The sequence below is a fragment of the Hypanus sabinus genome, chromosome 14 (assembly GCF_030144855.1).
Source record: "Hypanus sabinus isolate sHypSab1 chromosome 14, sHypSab1.hap1, whole genome shotgun sequence".
In the NCBI taxonomy this organism is placed as follows: Eukaryota; Metazoa; Chordata; class Chondrichthyes; order Myliobatiformes; family Dasyatidae; genus Hypanus; species Hypanus sabinus.
Window position 1 is genome coordinate 82,080,194 of NC_082719.1, and position 17,959 is coordinate 82,098,152.

General features: G+C 42.7%; 1 protein-coding gene across 1 annotated transcript in view; it reads right to left on the reverse strand.

Moving 5' to 3' along the window:
* LOC132404925 (myosin-IIIb) overlaps positions 1-17,959 on the reverse strand; it is a 189,137-nt gene that overhangs the window by 105,468 nt on the left and 65,710 nt on the right. Inside the window, exon 5 of the mRNA XM_059989534.1 lies at positions 1,781-1,883. Within this exon, the coding sequence (XP_059845517.1) occupies positions 1,781-1,883 (103 nt within the window). The remainder of the gene's footprint in view (positions 1-1,780; positions 1,884-17,959) is intronic.

The following is a 17,959-nucleotide window of genomic DNA, read 5'->3' on the forward strand; positions in this document are numbered from 1 at the left end:
CCTTGAATTATGCAGAACATGTCTTCACAGGATGGTCCTGGAAGGCACCATGCCCTATAAAGGAAGCAAAGTCACATATTGCCTTCAGAACTAAGACTGAGAAGCCATTCAGCAAGTTAGTATCTTGCTGAACCTACTACCTTTTCCCAGAGAGTTAAAAGACAAGGCACAGTCCAATCTCATAGTATCTTGAACCTGTGACTTCATGTTTGTACTTTGAAACATTCAATGAATCCACTTTCAGTTTGTACATCTTGCCTAAGGTAAGTCCTTGAATGCTTGATCTAGTACTCCAAATGAAGCACCTTCTACTCAGGTACCAGATCTTAAACTCCCACCTCTTAGTTACCTCCCTAGGCTATTCTGACATGAGTCTTGCCCACATCCCACCACTGACTCAATTAGAGGAAGCCCTTGGATCAGACTATTGAGTTAGGAATACAAAATGGAATCCTACCATAGTGGCTGTGAATTTGTACTCAAGACATTGAATGGGAGAAATAGATGTAGCAAAATGCTAGTCATCAACAATGCTGGTCATAAAACCATCAAAATGTCGACAGTAATCCAACTGATTCACCAATGTCCTTCAGTAAAGGAAATATAGCTTTTGCAACTTGTTTGCAAATCCATCCTCAACTAAGTTTGACTCCTAACTCACCAAAATGTCTAGCAAGCATTCAAAAAGTGAAGAAAAAACTGGTCTCCCACACAATGATATTCACTTTCTATGAACAACAATATCTCACAAACAATAACATTCTTTCAGAATTGTAGGTGCTGTTATTTAAGCACGTGTCTTAAGTTAAGTTTGGAGTAACTACTGTTTCAGAAAGAGAACTTGGAGTTGGGAAATACCCAGGATATTGAGGAATAAATCCAGAAGAACACGTCTACTTTGATTTCAATAATTGGTAGAGGAAAATCAGGTGAATGTTTACAGGAAATGGGTTTGCCATTAATGAATTACAATGAGGCCCCCTGCTTTCAAATTAATTGTTACTCAATGTTTAAAACATCAAACAGATTTCCCAGACCAAAGGAAACCCAACAACTCAAAGTAGATTAGAAAAGATGAAACCAGGATGTTTGCCTTCATATCACTGCTCGAGAGGTAGGAACAGTTCATCCTGGTGCAACAATTTTATTCCACAAACCATAATCAGTCTGTGCCTCCCCCACCTAATAAATGTTAAGAACCCCCAACCGTGATGCACGCCTCCTTCCCCACAAAACAACCATGAGGCCACCTAGGGATATAAAACTCATCTGAAGTAGCCGACTTGTTAAATATTGCAGAACATTTTAGAAAATCAATTGAAACTCTGATGCATAAAGTTGACAGGCAGTTAAGGTGGGGTATTGGGAGAAAGCTAGAAAGAGAGTTCAAAGGTCAAAGTAAATTTATAATCAAAATATGTATTTTTTACCATATACCACCATGAGTTTCATTTCCTTTCAGGCATTTACAGAAAAAAATAAAAGAATTCAGAAGAATCTACGAAAAACTATACATAAAGACTGACAACCAGTGTGCTAAAGAAGATAAACTGGGCAAATAGCACTATGAACTCAACACAAAATGCTGGTGGAACTCAGCAGGTCAGGCAACATCTATAGAGAGTACTGATGGAGGGGCCTGGAGCAAAACATCAGCTGTTTCTTTCTCTTCATACATGCTGCCTGACCTGCCGAGTTTTCCGGCATTTTGTAAGTGTTATTCTGGATTTCCAACATCTACAGAATCTGGAAACTGTGTACAAGATATATTTTGTTTTACCTGCAGTATTGTGAAATCTCAGTTGAATATATTTCCCAAATCTGCTACTGTTGTCATTCACCATGGTCTGAGCATTTCCAAATGCTTCCAGAAGTGGATTCACCTGCAAAAGAGAGTGTTCTTTTTAAGTTTTCCTATCATAGCAACATCTAAAACGTTAATTACAAGACAAAGACAGCATGATACTAAGGCTGCAAACGTGACTTGACCCACAGGTTCAGTGCCTTTCCCCAACCAATATGAGGTCTATTGTCTATATAAATAAAAATCTAAAACTACAGGAGATCCGAGAAGGTTGAACGTGGCAGCAGGGTATACAGGCAGATGAAACAGATAACAAGAAAGATATGTGATACCAGATGAAAACAAAAGCAAAAACAAAGCACAACAAAGCAAAAATTAGTGAGAAGACAGAGTATTGGGAAGCTTTTAAAACCCTACAGAGAGCAACTAAAAGAATCATTAGGAGGGAAAAGATGAAATATGAAATTAAGCTAGCAAACAATATCAAAGTGGATAGTGAAAACTTTTTCCAAGTTGTAAAAAATAGAAGAGAGATGAGAATGGATATAGGACCGCTAATAAATGAGAGTGGACAAATAATAACAGAGGACAAGGAGGTGGTAGATGAACTAATGAGTATTTTGCATCAGTCTTCACTGTGGAAGACACTAGCAGTGTGCCAGATGTTGAAGGGTGTGAGGGAAGAAAATGAGTGCAGTTACTATTACATGGGAGAAGGTGCTCAAAAAGCTGAAAGACCTAAGGGTACATCATAATTTACCCAGACCAGATGAACTGCACCCTAGGGTTCTGAAAGTGGTTCCGGTAGAGATTGTGAAGGCATTAGAAATAATTTTTCCAGCTAAAGCAATAACAGTTCTTTGCAACATAATGAAAGAGGGAACACTGTTCAGTTTTGAAATGCTTAAAGAGAAACACTTATTAGAAAAACACAATTTTTATCGGTATTTACAGATGCAACAATATGTTAATAAGACGCTTAAAAATGTAACCAAGGCAAATACATGCTTGATAGAGCTCTTTAGAAAAGCATATAATTCAGATAATGGTAGTAGAATCATTTCAAGCATGTGTAAGGGGTTGTCAAATCTTAAAACACACTCGACTTCATACATTAAAACAAAATGGGAGAAGGAAGGAGGGATAATTATATCTGAGGAAGAATGGACAACAATATGGAGATATCAATGGAGGTGTACCATTTCACAGAAATGGAGGGAGTTTGGATGGAAAAACTTTTTAAAAAATTTTTTTTATTAGTTTTTCTATACATTTTACAAATTAAAAAAAACCCCAAATCACAATGAGGAACATTAATACAGTGCAAAATTAAGCATACAATGACAATATGCTACAAAGAGAGAGAATTTTTTAAAAAAGCACCTAAATTGAAGACAAGTAAACTCCCCAAACCCCACAACACAAAAAAAACTCCAGACCAACCACAACACAATATAGAGAATATAAATCAGGACAATCAAACTCCCAGACTGTGAATACACTTAGCAACAGAGGATAGTAATGCCTACTACCAGAAAAAAAAGGAGCTGAAAGCAAGGGACCAAAAAGAGAGGAAAAAAACCCTAGTCAGGAGAAAGGTTATGAAAGTACTCGATAAAAGGTCCCCAGACCTTATAGAACTTTAGATCCGAATTAAGAACTGAATAATGGATTTTTTCGAGGTCCAAGCAGGCCATAATGTCGTTAAGCCATTGAGCATGAGTGGGCGGGGCAACATCTCTCCATCTGAGGAGGATCAAGCGTCTAGCCAGGAGAGAGGCAAAGGATAATATTCGGCATTTGGTCGGACTCAGACGTAAATCTGTCTCGCCCCAGAAACCGAACAAAGCAATTAAGGGGTTTGGTTCTAGGTACTGATTCAGAATATACGATAACGTAGTGAAGACATCTTTCCAAAATTTCTCCAAGCTAGGACAGAACCAGTACATATGGATGAGAGAGGCCACGCCCCTCTTGCATTTTTCACAGAGCAGGCTAATGTTAGGGTAGAATCGAGATAGTTTAGATTTAGACATATGGGCTCTATGAACAATCTTAAACTGTAAAAGGCAATGGCGAGCACAAAGAGAGGTTGAGTTAACCGATTTGAGAATCGTCCCAACTCTCATCAGATAAGGAGGTATTTAAATCCTGCTCCCAGGCCATTTTAATTTTATCCACAGGGGCCCGTCGTAAGGCTGCTAATTTATCTTAAATAATTGATATTAAACCTTTACCTAGTGGATTAATGGAAAGAAATAAGTCCATAGCATTTTTCGCAGGCATTTCAGGAAAGTTAGGAATTAAAGGAGCAATAAAGTGTCTAATTTGGAGACATCTGAAAAAAGGAGCTTTGGGCAGATTGAACTTAACAGAGAGCTGCTGAAAAGAAGCGAAGCGATTATCAATAAAAAGATCTTCAAAATGTCTAATGCCCTTCCTATACCAAACATGGAATGCTGAATTGTACGTAGTAGGTGAAAAAAGGTGATTATGTACGACAGGGCTGGAAACGGAAAAACCATGGAAACCATAGCATTTCCTGATCTGAGCCCATATACACAAAGTGTGTCTAACAAGAGGATTAGCTATTGATCTGGGCAGACTACTAGGGAGTGCAGAGCCAAGAAGTGCAGAGATAGATAATTCTTTAGTGGAGCTCAACTCCATTGCCACCCAAATAGGGCACTCGGGTTGGCCATGGAAGAAAGACCAAAAGGTAGCACAGCGTATATTAGCTGCCCAATAATATAAGCGAAAGTTAGGTAAAGCCATGCCACCCTCTTTTTTAGATTTTTGGAGATGGGTTTTATTAATTCTAGAGTGCTTATTCTTCCACAGATATGACAAAATATGGATGGAAAAACTTGATGATATTTTATTACACCCTCTCAGAAATCCCATTATGATAGTAACCCCCCTGTTTGCTAGAGAAATTGTGGAAATCAAAATGCAAATCATTATCATATTTTTTTGGGACTGCCCTGTTATCACAAACTATTGGAGGGGGATACACAATGCCCTACAAGACATCTTTAAATGTGAAATTCCCTTGGAGCGTAAGACCATATATTTTGGGTATATACCTCAAGAATGGTTGAAAAGAGATAAATATTTAATGAATATACTGTTGGTGGCTGGTAAAAAGACTCTTACAAGGAAATGGTCATCACAGGAGAGCCCAACTTTAAATACATGGATGGAAATTACAATGGACCTTTACAAAATGGAGAAGATAACAGCATCTGTTAACCATAAGCTTGAACAATTTGGTTCATACTTGGAAAAATGGTTTAACTACATAAAGCCTCATAGGCCTGATTTTATTCTCACAAATCAATGAATCTGTTGTAAAAAAAAGATCACTCCCTACTTGTACATAGTTCTTTCCTTTTGCTTGTTTTTTCTTTCCACTCTTTTCTACAAGTGTATACCTCAGATAAATACTTCGTGGAGATTTGTGATATATATGATTATATGATATATATGTACAATGTCTGAAATACATCTTATGGAAATGTTTGTTTGATGAACTTCAATAAAAAAATAAATTACAAAAAAAAGAAATTAATTTTTCAAAATCACTGGACTCTGGCAGAGTGCCAGAGGACTGGAAAATTGCAAATGTCACGCCACTCTTTAAGGAAGGAGGAAGGCAGCAGAAAGGAAATTATAGTTATGGAGTTCTTAGTGACACAGGACGAGATAGGACAAAGTCAGCATGGTTTCCTCAAGGGAAAATCTTGCCTGATGAACCTGTTGGAATTCTTTGAGGAGGTTACAAGTAGGATAGATATAGGGGATGCAGTCAATGTTGTATATTTGGACTTTCAGAAGGCCTTTGATAAGGTGCCACACATGCTAGAACCTTATGGGATTACAGGAACGTTATTGGCATGGTTAGAGTATTGGCTGATTGGTAGGGGGCAGCAAGTGGGAATATAGGGTCCTCTGTCTGATTAGCTGCCAGTAGCTAGTGGTGTTCTGCAAGGGTCTGTGTTGGGACTGCTTTTTTTTTTATGCTGCATATCAATGCTTTAGATGACGGAATAGATATCTTTGTTGTCAAGTTTGCAGATAATATGAAGATTGGTAGGGGAGCAGGTAGTGTTGAGGAAACAGGAAGGCTGCAGAAGGACAAGACAGATTAGGAAAATGGGCAAATAAATGTCAATTGCAATACAGTTTTAAATGTATGGTCATGCACTTTGGTCATGAATTAAATGTACTGTATAGATTATTTTCTAAACAGAGAGAAAATCCAAAAATCTGAGATGCAAAGGGAGTTGGGGGTATTTGTGAAGAACACCCTAAAGGTTAACTTGCAGGTAGAGTCAGTGGTAAGGAAAGGAAATGCAATGTTAGCATTCATTTCAAGTGGTCCAGAATACAACAGCAGGGATGTGATGCTCAGGGTTTATAAGGCACTGGTGAGGCCTCACCTTGAGTATTGTGAACAGTTTTGGGCTCCTCATCTCAGAAAAGATGTGCTGACATTGGAGAGGGTTCAGAGGAGGTTCACAAGGATGACTCTGGGAATGAAAGGGTTATCATACGAGGAATGTTTGATAGCTCTGGGTCTGTGCTTGCTGATATTTAGAGGATGAGGGTGACATCATTGACAGAGTAGACAGAGTAGATGTGGAAAGGGTGTTTTCCATGGTGGGGGAGTTGAGGACAAGAGGGCACAGACTCAGGATAGTGTGGCGTCCATTTAAAACAGAGACGCAGATAAATTTTTTTGGCCAGAGGGTGGTGAGTTTGTGTAATTTATTATCATAGGCAGCTGTGGAGGCCAGGTCGTTGGGTGTATTTAAGACAGAACTTGAAAGGGTCTTGACTGGACATGGCATCAATGGTTACAGAGAGAAGGCTGGGAAGTGGGGTTGAGGAGGGGAAAAAAGGATCAGCCATGATGGAATGACAGAGCAGACTGGATGGGCCACATGGCCTAATTCTACTCCTACATCTTATGGTCGTATGAATTACAATGAGGTCCTCTGCTTTCAATTTTTTTAAACATCAAACAGATTTTCCAGACCCAAGGGAACCTAACAATTGAAAACAGATTAGAAAAATTGAAACCAGTGGTGACTCCCTTCATAACAGTGCCTAAGAAAAGAGTTTTGGTTCATCTGGGTCAACAATTCCACAAACCAAAACCATCTGCACCTCCCCCACCTAATAAATGTCAACAACCCCCAACTGTGACACAGGCCTCGTACCCCACAAAACAACCATGATGCTATCTGCGGCTACAAAGCTCACCTAAAGTAGCCAGAAAGTTAAATATTGCCGACTATTTTAGAAAATCAACTCTAATGTCTAAAGCTGAAAAATGATTGGTGTTTGGTGTCAAGAGAAAGCTGGGAAGAGAGCTCACAGTTCAAAGTAAGTTTATAATCAAAAGTACTTATACGTTACTATATGTTACCTTGAGATTCATTTTCTTGCAGACATTTCAAAGGTTCACTTTATTGTCTAAGTACGCATGTACAATATAACTCAGATATATCGCTCACATGGAAAATGGCAGCAAGAATACCAAAACCTGACCTTCCAACCCATCCCTTGCACAAAAACCAACCCGGAAAATAGCAGCCAGACATCAAAAACCCCAAACCCCAAGCATGCTTCCATACATAAAGAGAACCACCAACAGTGTCTAACCTCCAACCCCCAGCTCCCACATACAAAAACAAAGAACACCCACACAGGAAAAAAACACGACAGAGTCTATGAAAAGCTTTGCATAAAGACTGGCAACCAATGTGCGAAATCAGGCAATCTGAGCAAGTAATAAAAAATAATTCTACAAACATTATACAAAATACTGTAGGAACTCAGCAGGTCAGGTAACAACTGTAGAGAGTGCTGTTGAAGGGTCTCAGCCTGAAATTTCCACTGTTTATTCATTTCCATAGATGCCTCCTGACCTGCTGATATCCCCCAGCATTTTGAGTGTTGCATAGGAAACCAACATTTTTTAAACTTGTTTTCTCTTGGTCATCTAATCAACAAAGGGTCTTTCAGCTAAAATATTAATGTGTTGCAATTCCACAGATGCCACCTAACCTGCTGAATGTTGTCAGCAATTTGTGCTTCTATTTTTATGACCAGCATCTTCTACTGGCCGGGGGAGCAGGAGGTCACTATTGACACCATCAATAGCCTTGTCAAATTAATGGCCACTTTTGCCTTCATTTTGCTTACAACATCTTTCCTGGATTTGTGAGCCAATATGATCACATCCCTGAAGACTGCCTAAAACAGTGACCTCCAACATGCTACAGCCTTTCTATATCCGCAGAGTTACCTTCAGACCTTTTACGATAAGCCTTAACACTTATCTTGTCGATCGGTCTTTTGGTCACTGACTGAACATTTCATATCTGTACCTATATTTTGTTTAAACAGGAGTGCTGTGAAAATGTCCTTTATTATCAAAATGCTATTTTCCTTTTCATATTGTCTATTTTCTTTGGGTTCAATCTAATAAATAAAGTGCACTTAATTCATAATTTAGTCACTGAATTTAAATAATTTCAATTTCTCCTCAATCAAAAACACCTGTGCTTATTTAAATACTAAATTCAAATTGCAAATAAATTTTCATTCTAAACATGGCCACATGCTAATACGAACATAGATGTAAACGTAAACAACTGGCCTGTCTATTTCGTCTCTCCAGTATCACCTTATTGTTGCAATCCTTTTCCTGGAACCATTCAAACAAATCTTTTTAATGCTGCCTTCTGAACCTTTTCTACTTGGTTAAAGTGTACCAATTAAAATTGGTGTGGATGGATCTTATAAGCAAAACACAAAATGCTGGTGGAACGCAGCAGGCCAGGCAGCATTTATAGGAAGAAGCACTGTCCACATTTCGGGCCGAGACCCTTTGTCAGGATGAAGGGTCTTGGCCCGAAACGTCGACAGTGCTTCTTCCTATAGATGCTGCCTGGCCTGCTGCGTTCCACCATCATTTTGTGTGTGTTGCTGGAATTTCCAGCATCTGCAGATTTCCTTGTGTTTGGGATCTTATAAGGCAGGGGTGGCCAAACTGCTGACCGCGAGCCACATGCGGCTCTTTGGCATTCAATGTGTGGCTCATGGAAACATGTTGGTTGATCTTTTTAACCATGTGCTGCCACTGTGTAGAAATGAATGGGAAAGCATTTTGGCGATATATAGAACCGCGGGAAATCCCTTGAGACTTAATTCCATCACTCAAGAGTTGGTGAGAATCGCTACATGGCGCTGAAGACAGCTTGAAGACAGAGGCGCGAGTTTCAAAATACACGACGTAGATCTACATCGTTGGGCGCTGAAGGCAAAAGTAGTGCAGACGTAAATCTACGTTGTTTGGCGCTCAAAGTGTCAGTGAGTCTAGACCCGACCTCACTCACGTCATGTACTTTAACGCAGTGTAACACAGGACGCTGAATTGTGCAGACCTAGTTGGTACACTGTGGATACAAATTTTGTTTACAAGTGTCTGTGAAAATTTTGTGAAGGAAGATGGCTTCATCAAATTGTAAGAAACGAAAATATGAAGATGAAAACAGACATCTTAAGCCACAGAGGGAGGAAGATTTTGCATTCACTGTTAAAGGAGGTAAACCTTTGTGTCTTATCTGCAATGTGTCACTCAGTCATTACAAAGCCAGTAATTTGAAACGCCACTATGAAACAAATCACAAAAACTTTTCGGCTGATTATCCATGTAAATCCAAATTACGGAACAACAAATCAACTGTGTTAAAATCATTTCTAAATAGCCAGCAGATGCTGTTGACAACGTTCAGTAAGGCAGCTGATACAATGACTGAAGCTAGTTTTGTTATGTCATGGAATATTGTTCGTGCTAAACGCCCACATTCTGATGGCGAATTTGTTAAGAAGAATATAGCTGAAGTTGTTGCAGTTAGATCAGCGGCTAATAGCATAAACACCAGTTTCACGCCCCACTACAGAGAGGCGTATCTCCCAAATCAGTGCTGATGTTGCAGGCAAAATGACTGTGGTGAACTACATATACCCGTCTGGACACGCCCCTCTGCTGACTGCTCCTGTGGCTCCTCCCACAGACCCTTGGATAAAGGCGATTGGAGGCACTGCTCTTCCCTCAGTCTCCAGGATGTTGTGTGGTGGTCTCTTGCTGCTAATAAAAGCCTATCGTTCGCCTCCTGTCTCCGAGAGTTATTGATGGTGCATTAATTTTATTAGCTGCAATTTTAAAACATGGAGAGCATTTTATGACCAGACAAATTGGACATTGATCCTCAATCTCCAGAAGCAGCCATTGCCTTTGAACTCTGGCTTGCATGCTTCCAATCGTACCTGGAAGAGATTTGTGTGACTGAGCCTGCTATCAAGCACAGAGTTCTCCTCTCCAGAGTCAGTCCATGGGTATACTCCCTAATCAGGGACCTACCGACCTACCAAGGGGCACTGGACGCCCTCAAAAGACAGTACCTGTGGTCGGTGAACACCGTCTAAGCAAGACATTGCTTAGTGGCAGCAGCGGGCCGGAGAGTCGAGCGTCGAGTTTGTCTGGGCGGAACAGCATGCGGAGCTCCTGGTACGAGACGCCTTCGTTACGGGGATCAGGTCAGTGTACGTGCACCAGCGACTGCTGGAAAACGCCGATCTTACCTCACAGTCGGTGATCGAGCTGGCCGACACGCTGGAGGCTGCTCTGCACAACGCTGACACTATTCAGCCGCGCGATCTCCCGCCGGTCCCATGGACGCTGCAAACCCCGCAACCCTCCGGCGAATCGACCATGGCTTCTGCCAGTCGCGAGCCCGTGCAGTGTTACTTCTGCGGACTCGAAAAGCACCCCTGAAAACGCTGCCTGGCCCGAGAAGCTACCTGCTCCAGCTGCGGAAAGAAGGGCCACTTTGCCAAGGCCTGTAAGTCTAAACCACGAGCGGGGTCGAGCAGCTCCGCGTGCGAGGCATGGGGGGTCACCATCTTGGTCGCCACCATCTTGCCTGCCCGCCCGTCTCATGCGAGGCATGGGGGCGGCCATTTTTGTCGGCGCCACCTCGCCCCACCTCCAACCCATGGGTGCTTATCGGGCACCAAGACAGCGATTAAACTCTGGCCTCCGTAACCTTCGACCAAAGTGCTCGATACCAGCTTGCAAGGTCAAAGATGGACGTCCTGGTGGAGGGGCACAGGACTAGCTGCCTGTTTGACACAGGCAGCACTAAGAGTTTTATTCACCCGGACACGGTGCAACGCTGCGGACTCGTGACATGGCCGGTAAGCCAGAAGGTCTCCATGGCTTCTGGATCGCATTCGACAGACATCCGGGTGGGTTGTGTAGCGACATCCGTGGTGCAGGGCACAGAATATCGGGACTTTGCGCTACTGGTCATGCCTCAACTGTGTGCCTCTGTGCTATTGGGGCTCAACTTCCAGAGCCACCTGAAAAGTGTGACAATGGAGTATGACGGGCCCCTCCCACCAATCACTGTCAGAAATCCTCAGTTTTGTGGGGCTTCATCATATACCCCGCTACTGACCACACACACACACACCGACCCGCACGTCCCACCCAGCACCATGTCAACAGCCGTGCTACTGACACCACTTGCAGCCTCTCCACCCTCAAGATCCCTCCCCCACCGCTGTTCGCAAACCTGACCCCCGACTGTAAACTTGTGGCAACTAAGAGCAGGAGGTATAGCGCGGGGGACGGGGCCTTCATTCAGTCGGAGGTGTAGCGGCTGCTCAGGGAGGGGATCATTGAGCCAAGCACAAGTCCTTGGAGGGCCCAGGTGATCGTTGTTCGGACAGGGCAGAAAAATAGGATGGTCGTGGACTATAGCCAGACCATCAATAGGTTCACGCAGCTTGACGCATACCCCCTACCCCGCATCGTGGATACGGTCAACCAGATAGCTCAGTACAAGGTGTACTCGACCATAGACCTGAAATCTGCTTACCATCAGCTCCCCATCTGCCCGGAAGACTGCCCCTACACCGCCTTTGAGGCAGGCGGCAGGCTCTATATCACTTCCTGTGCGTCCCCTTCGGTGTCACGAATGGTGTCTCTGTCTTCCAGAGGGAAATGGACCGTATGGTGGACCAGTGCCAACTGAAGGCCACGTTCCCATATCTGGATAACATCACCATCTGCGGTCACGACTGGCAGGATCACGACACTAACCTCTAACGATTTTTCCAAGTGGCCAAAGCTCTTAACCTTACCAATAACAGGGACAAGTGTGTGTTTGGAACCACCCGACTTGTTATTCTTGGGTATGTCGTGGAGAACGGGGTCATTGGCCCTGACCCCGACCGTATGCATCCCCTGTTGGAACTCCCTCTTCCCACCACCCTCAGAGCCCTCAAACGGTGCCTGGGCTTCTTTTCCTATTACGCCCAATGGGTCCCTCACTACGCAGACAAGGCCCGCCCCCTGGTCAAGTCCACCGCATTTCCCCTCTCTGCTGAGGCCTGCGCGGCCTTCAGCCGCATTAAAGGGGACATTGCCAAAGCAACGATGCGTGCGGTGGACGAGACCATTCCCTTCCAAGTAGAGAGTGACGCCTCCGACTTTGCACTCAATCAGGCAGGAAGGCCAGTAGCATTCTTCTCTCGTACCCTTCAAGGCCCTGAAATTCGGCACTCCACTGTGGAAAAAGAAGCCCAGGCCATAGTGGAAGCTATTACGCACTGGAGGCACTATCTCGTCGGCAAAAGGTTCACCTTGCTGACCGACCAGCGCTCAGTTGCTTTCATGTTTAGCAACCAACAGCAGGGCAAAATCAAAAATGATAAAATTTTGCGGTGGAGAATGGAACTCTCCACCTACAACTATGATATCCTGTACCGGACTAGCAGACTCAATGAGCCCCCTGATGCCCTATCCTGGGGAACGTGTGCTAGTGCACAGCTCGACCAGCTATACACCCTTCATGCAGATCTTTGCCACCCGGGGGTCACCCGATTTTACCATTTCATGAAAGCCCGGAACCTGCCTTACTTCCTTGAGGACATCAGGACAATGACCTGGGGAAGCCAAGTCTGCGCTGAGTGCAAACCGCACTTCTACTGTCCTGAAAAGGCACAACTTATCAAGGTCATCTGCCCCTTTGAGCGACTGAGTGTTGACTTTAAGGGCCCCCTTCCCTCCACCGACTGCAATGTCTACTTTCTCAACATTATCGACGAGTACTCGCAGTTCCCCTTTGCCATCCCCTGCCCCGACACCACTGCCATGTCTGTCATAAAAGCCCTGCGCCAGCTCTTCACTCTGTTTGGATATCCCTGCTATATCCACAGTGATAGACGGTCCTCCTTTATGAGTGACGAGCTGCGCCAGTACCTGCTGGCTAGGGGCATTGCTACTAGTAGGACCACGAGCTATAATCCCCGGGAGAATGGACCGGTGGAGAGGGACAATGCCACTGTGTGGAAGGCCATACTCTTAGCCCTTAAGTCAAAGGGATTGCCGGTCTCTAACTGGCAGGAGGTCCTCCCCGAGGCACTCCACTCCATCCGCTCCGTTATGCATGTCCACCAATGCCACCCCTCACAAGCGATTCTTTTCTTTTCCCAGGAAGTCTGCCACTGGGACCACCCTACCGGCTTGGCTGACATCCCCAGGGCCAGTGCTGCTCCGGAAACATGCGAGGAGCAATAAATACTCCCCGCTGGTCGAGAGGATTCACCTACTTCATGTGAACACCCAGTATGCCTACGTGGTCTTATCTGATGGGCGGGAGGACATGGTCTCCGTCCACGACCTGGTGCCCGCAGGAACAGCAGACCACTACCCCGAACACTCCATGGTGACTATGGACCCCGTACCCTCCGAGGTGTATACCACGAGACACCGTGCACACCAAGCCCTACACAGACTCCTCATGACACTCCCATACCGGGCGCCTCGCATATGCATGAGGGATTACTGACGCCTAATCGGCTGACACCTCAAGTCAGGCCGGAGCCAGCACAACCACCATCTCCGGTGCAATCACCACCGGTGCTACGTAGATCACAGCGACAGATTCGACTGCCTGATAGACTTAACCTGTAAATATACCTGTAAGAAACTTCGCCCCATGGGAACTCTCTTTTAAAACTAGGGTGGTGGGGTGAATGTGGTGAACTACATATACCTGTCTGGATACACCCTCCCGCTGACTGCTCCTGTGGCTCCTCCCACAGACCCCTGTATAAAGGCGATTGGAGGCACTGCTCTTCCCTCTGTCTCCAGGATGTTGTGTGGTGATCTCTTGCTGCTAATTGTGGTCTCTTGCAGCTAATAAAAGCCTATCGTTCGCCTCCCGTCTCCAAGAGTTATTGATGGTGCATCAATGATGTAAAGAATTCCTTTGCATTCAGCTTAGCTCTTGATGAATCTACAGAGATACAAGACAACCCACAACTGGCGGTATTTATTTGTTATGTTTCCTCTGATGTAACTGTGAAAGAAGAGATGTTGGACTTGGTGGCATTAAAATAAACAACTTGTGGTGTTGAAATTAAAAATGTGCTTGACTGAGCCTTAACAGATGCTGATGATCCACTGAATAAACTCGTCAGTGTTGCCACAGATGGAGCACCTGCAATGGTGGGGAAAATGCAGGATTCATTGCACTTGTGAAAAGTGATCCCAGCTTTCCAGAGTTTCTCCCTGTTCATTGCATTATTCATCATGAACACCTGGCAGCCAGATGCTTCAAGTATGAAGATGTTATGAACTCTGTCCTTGGAATTGTCAATTTCACACGTTTAAATGAGAAGACCCACCGCCAGTTCCAAAATGTTATTGAAGAACAGGAGCTTGAAGATAAACCCAGTGATGTCTCCTTCTACTGCATTGTGAGGTGGCTATCAACCAGCAATGTCTTGAGTAGGTTTGTGGATCTTTTGGAGCGTATTATTACTTTTCTTAAAGAAAAGATCTTATCCTCAACTGAAAAATGATGAATGGATGCAAGATCTGATGTTCCTTACTGATATAATGAATCATCTAAAATCTCTCAACTTGACACTCCAGGGGAAGGATAAGATTGTTTCTGATCTTACTCAATTTTCAGCTTTCAGAATAAGAATTTTGCTAAGAGACTTATTGTCAAGAAACTTCATTCACTTTCCCAATCTCAGTAGGAGAGTAAATGCATTTCCTGATATTGAAATAAAAGACCACAAACCGGAAGAACACAAAGATAAATTACCAGGTAATTGCTAGATAATTTCCTAGCCAGGTTTGATGATTTGCAGAAGTTGAAGCCCTGCTTCGCCTTTCTTGTAAATCCATTCATGGTTTATGTGGTCCCATTCTCGAACCTCTGGTTACAGAATCATCTGCTGTGGAAATGGAACTAATGGAATTACAGGAGGACCTGGGTCTAAAGATGATCCATAGATCCCAGTCTACAACTGAGTTCTGGAAACAAGTTTCAATAATAATATATCCTGAACAGAAGAAAACTAGTGTGTGACTCATCTCAATTTTCAGCATAACATACTGCTGTGAATCACTGAACTCTGTATTGAAGTTTGTCAAGTCGGAGCATCGTGTAATCCTTACAAATCAACACCTGACGGAGCTAATTCCTACAGCCTTGACAACATATCAGCCGGATTTTCAACGGACTCACAGCCAAGATGGAGAGGCACAAGACCTCTACTGGCAGTAAACAGCGGATTTAATAGCCTGATAATTGTAACATTGTCTGTTTATGTCATAAAAATATTATAAGACTAATTTTGTAAGCTGGTATCTGATTAAAATATCTCTAATTTTATTGGTTTGCTTTTTTAAAAAATATTTTCCTCCCTGTTTTGACCAATATTTACTTAGACAAATAAATATCATTAAAAATCTCACTTTTTTCCCTTTTATTTTTATCTTTGGCAGTCTAATCTTATGTTACTGAAATGCAAATTTGCATATTTTTCTTTGATGTTCCCGTAGTTCATTACCGTATTAAATACGCTCAATATAGTTAAAACAATCATCAGTCAAGATTTTGAAAACATTTGGTATATGTACATTATGATTACTGAAACTAATACAAATTAACAGTTTAAAAAACATGCATGAATAAATATTACTGCGTACATGTATTTCTTAACATTTATATAAAATTTTTGGAACAAAATGTGTATGTAACAATAAAAACGTGTAAATTTTGTTTATGACTTGCGGCTCTCATACATCTGAAGTTAATCATATGTGGCTCTTACATTAAGTAAGTTTGGCCACCCCTGTTATAAGGGTTTAAAGTGCCCTCTTTGTATGATAGATATTTACTGACCAGGTTCAGTTTTCTAAACACGGCAAGCTTATACAATCTGTTGTTTTTCAGTATGTTAAATTTCCAACCAAAATTCTTTGTTTAGCTACTTCTTGTAAATGGGAGCCAGTTTTCAGTTCTTAATGTAAATTGAAGCAATAAATAGTTTGAAGTTAAAAGGATAGCTTTGCAAACAAGCTCTATCCTAGAGCCGACTTGCTGGTCCACAGCACCTGGCTTAATGCTCAAGAGGTGCAGTGTAATCAATGGGCTATGTTAATTTGGCTTGTTTCAAATTAAACAATGCTGGCTAAGATGTTCAGTTCGAGGAATTTTGCAGACCAGAGTGACATTATCACTTAGCATATCAAACCGCTACAGAAGTGTAGCAATTAGTGTGACGCTATTACAGCTTGGGACACTCTGGAGGTCGGTGTTCAATTCTAATATCCCAGGTGCTCCAGCTTCCTCCCTTAGACTAAAGGGTAGTTTACTTGGTCAATGAAAATTGTCCTAAGATTAGGTTTGGATGAATTGAAGTGTGGGGTTAATTGAGGTTATGGGGTTGCCGGGACAGTGTAGCTGGGAGATACAGCAGGACCTCCATGCTATATCGCAAAATAAAATGGAAAAACTGATCTGTTAATAATTGAGTCACAAACAAGAGAAAATCTGCAGATGCTGTAACTCACAGTGCTGAAGAAACTCAGCAGGCCAGGTAGCATCTGTGGAAAAGAGTACAGTCAATGTCTTGAGCCAAGACCCTTCATCACGACCCTCCTGATGAAGAATCTCAGCCCGAAACACTGACTTTACTTTTTTTTCCATAGACGCTATCTGGCCTGCTGAGTTCCTATAGCACTGAGTGTGCGTTGCTGTTAATAGTTGGAAGGACTGTATACTCAAAAGAGTCTGCTTCACAACATGAATTGTGGGTACCTGGGATCTCTATCTCCAGAAGCTTTTAAATCACCTGTGTCAAAAGGTATCTGAAAAAATATCATGTGTATGAAGTCATCCAAGTGGCAGAGAAACAGTATGAATATAGAGAGCAGTCCAGGCTGTTAGGAATGGTCCAGGAACTTCAAGAATAATGACAGAAAGACAGGGTGAAATAGAATCCATTTTTCTGCCTCTGGATCATCCATGGTTCGTGGGTATGTCTTTTTAGATTATAGGTATTGTACCTATGTTTTGGAAATCCTTTGCGTTTTAGAAATAGTTTGTAACTTTGAAACCTTTTATAAGATAGAAAACCTCCGAGAGTTTTAAATGTGCTTTAAGAATTTTGTTTGGATTTAAATGTGTATCACTAAAAATAAATGAACTGTTTAAACTACTTTGTTAAATGGAATCATCTTTTCCTTGGTGGGGTGGGGAGGGGCATCCCACCCCTCAAATAATGGCTGTTGGCAGCTAAACTCGTGAAGGATAAGCAGGGAAGTGAACTAGTCTGTGAAGATTGAGCAGTTACAATATAACCTTCCTTTGGTGAAGGTACCCATAACAATTAACATCGGTGAGAGCTTAAACTCTTTCTTTGAGTTTAGAACTTCACAGCCAGCAAACCCATTGCTATCACACCTGTTTTTGAATCCCTTAAGCTTTATTGCATATCCAGACCAGATATGACTAATGAGACGAAGACCTGTCTTGGCTGGAAGAGAGAAGAGGTCCTTGCATGTGAGAGGCATCGTAGAGACGACATATCACCTCCAATGCCCACTGGCCTCAGGACAGCTGTGGTGTGGAAGATTTTTGGTAGGGAAGCAAGTTATTCCTAACCATGTTGACCCCAGCTCTGTCACTGCAATAGCTGCCTTTCACACATTTCTCTGCACATCACCTCATATTGTTTAACACATTCCAAAGTCCTTTGAATGTGTTA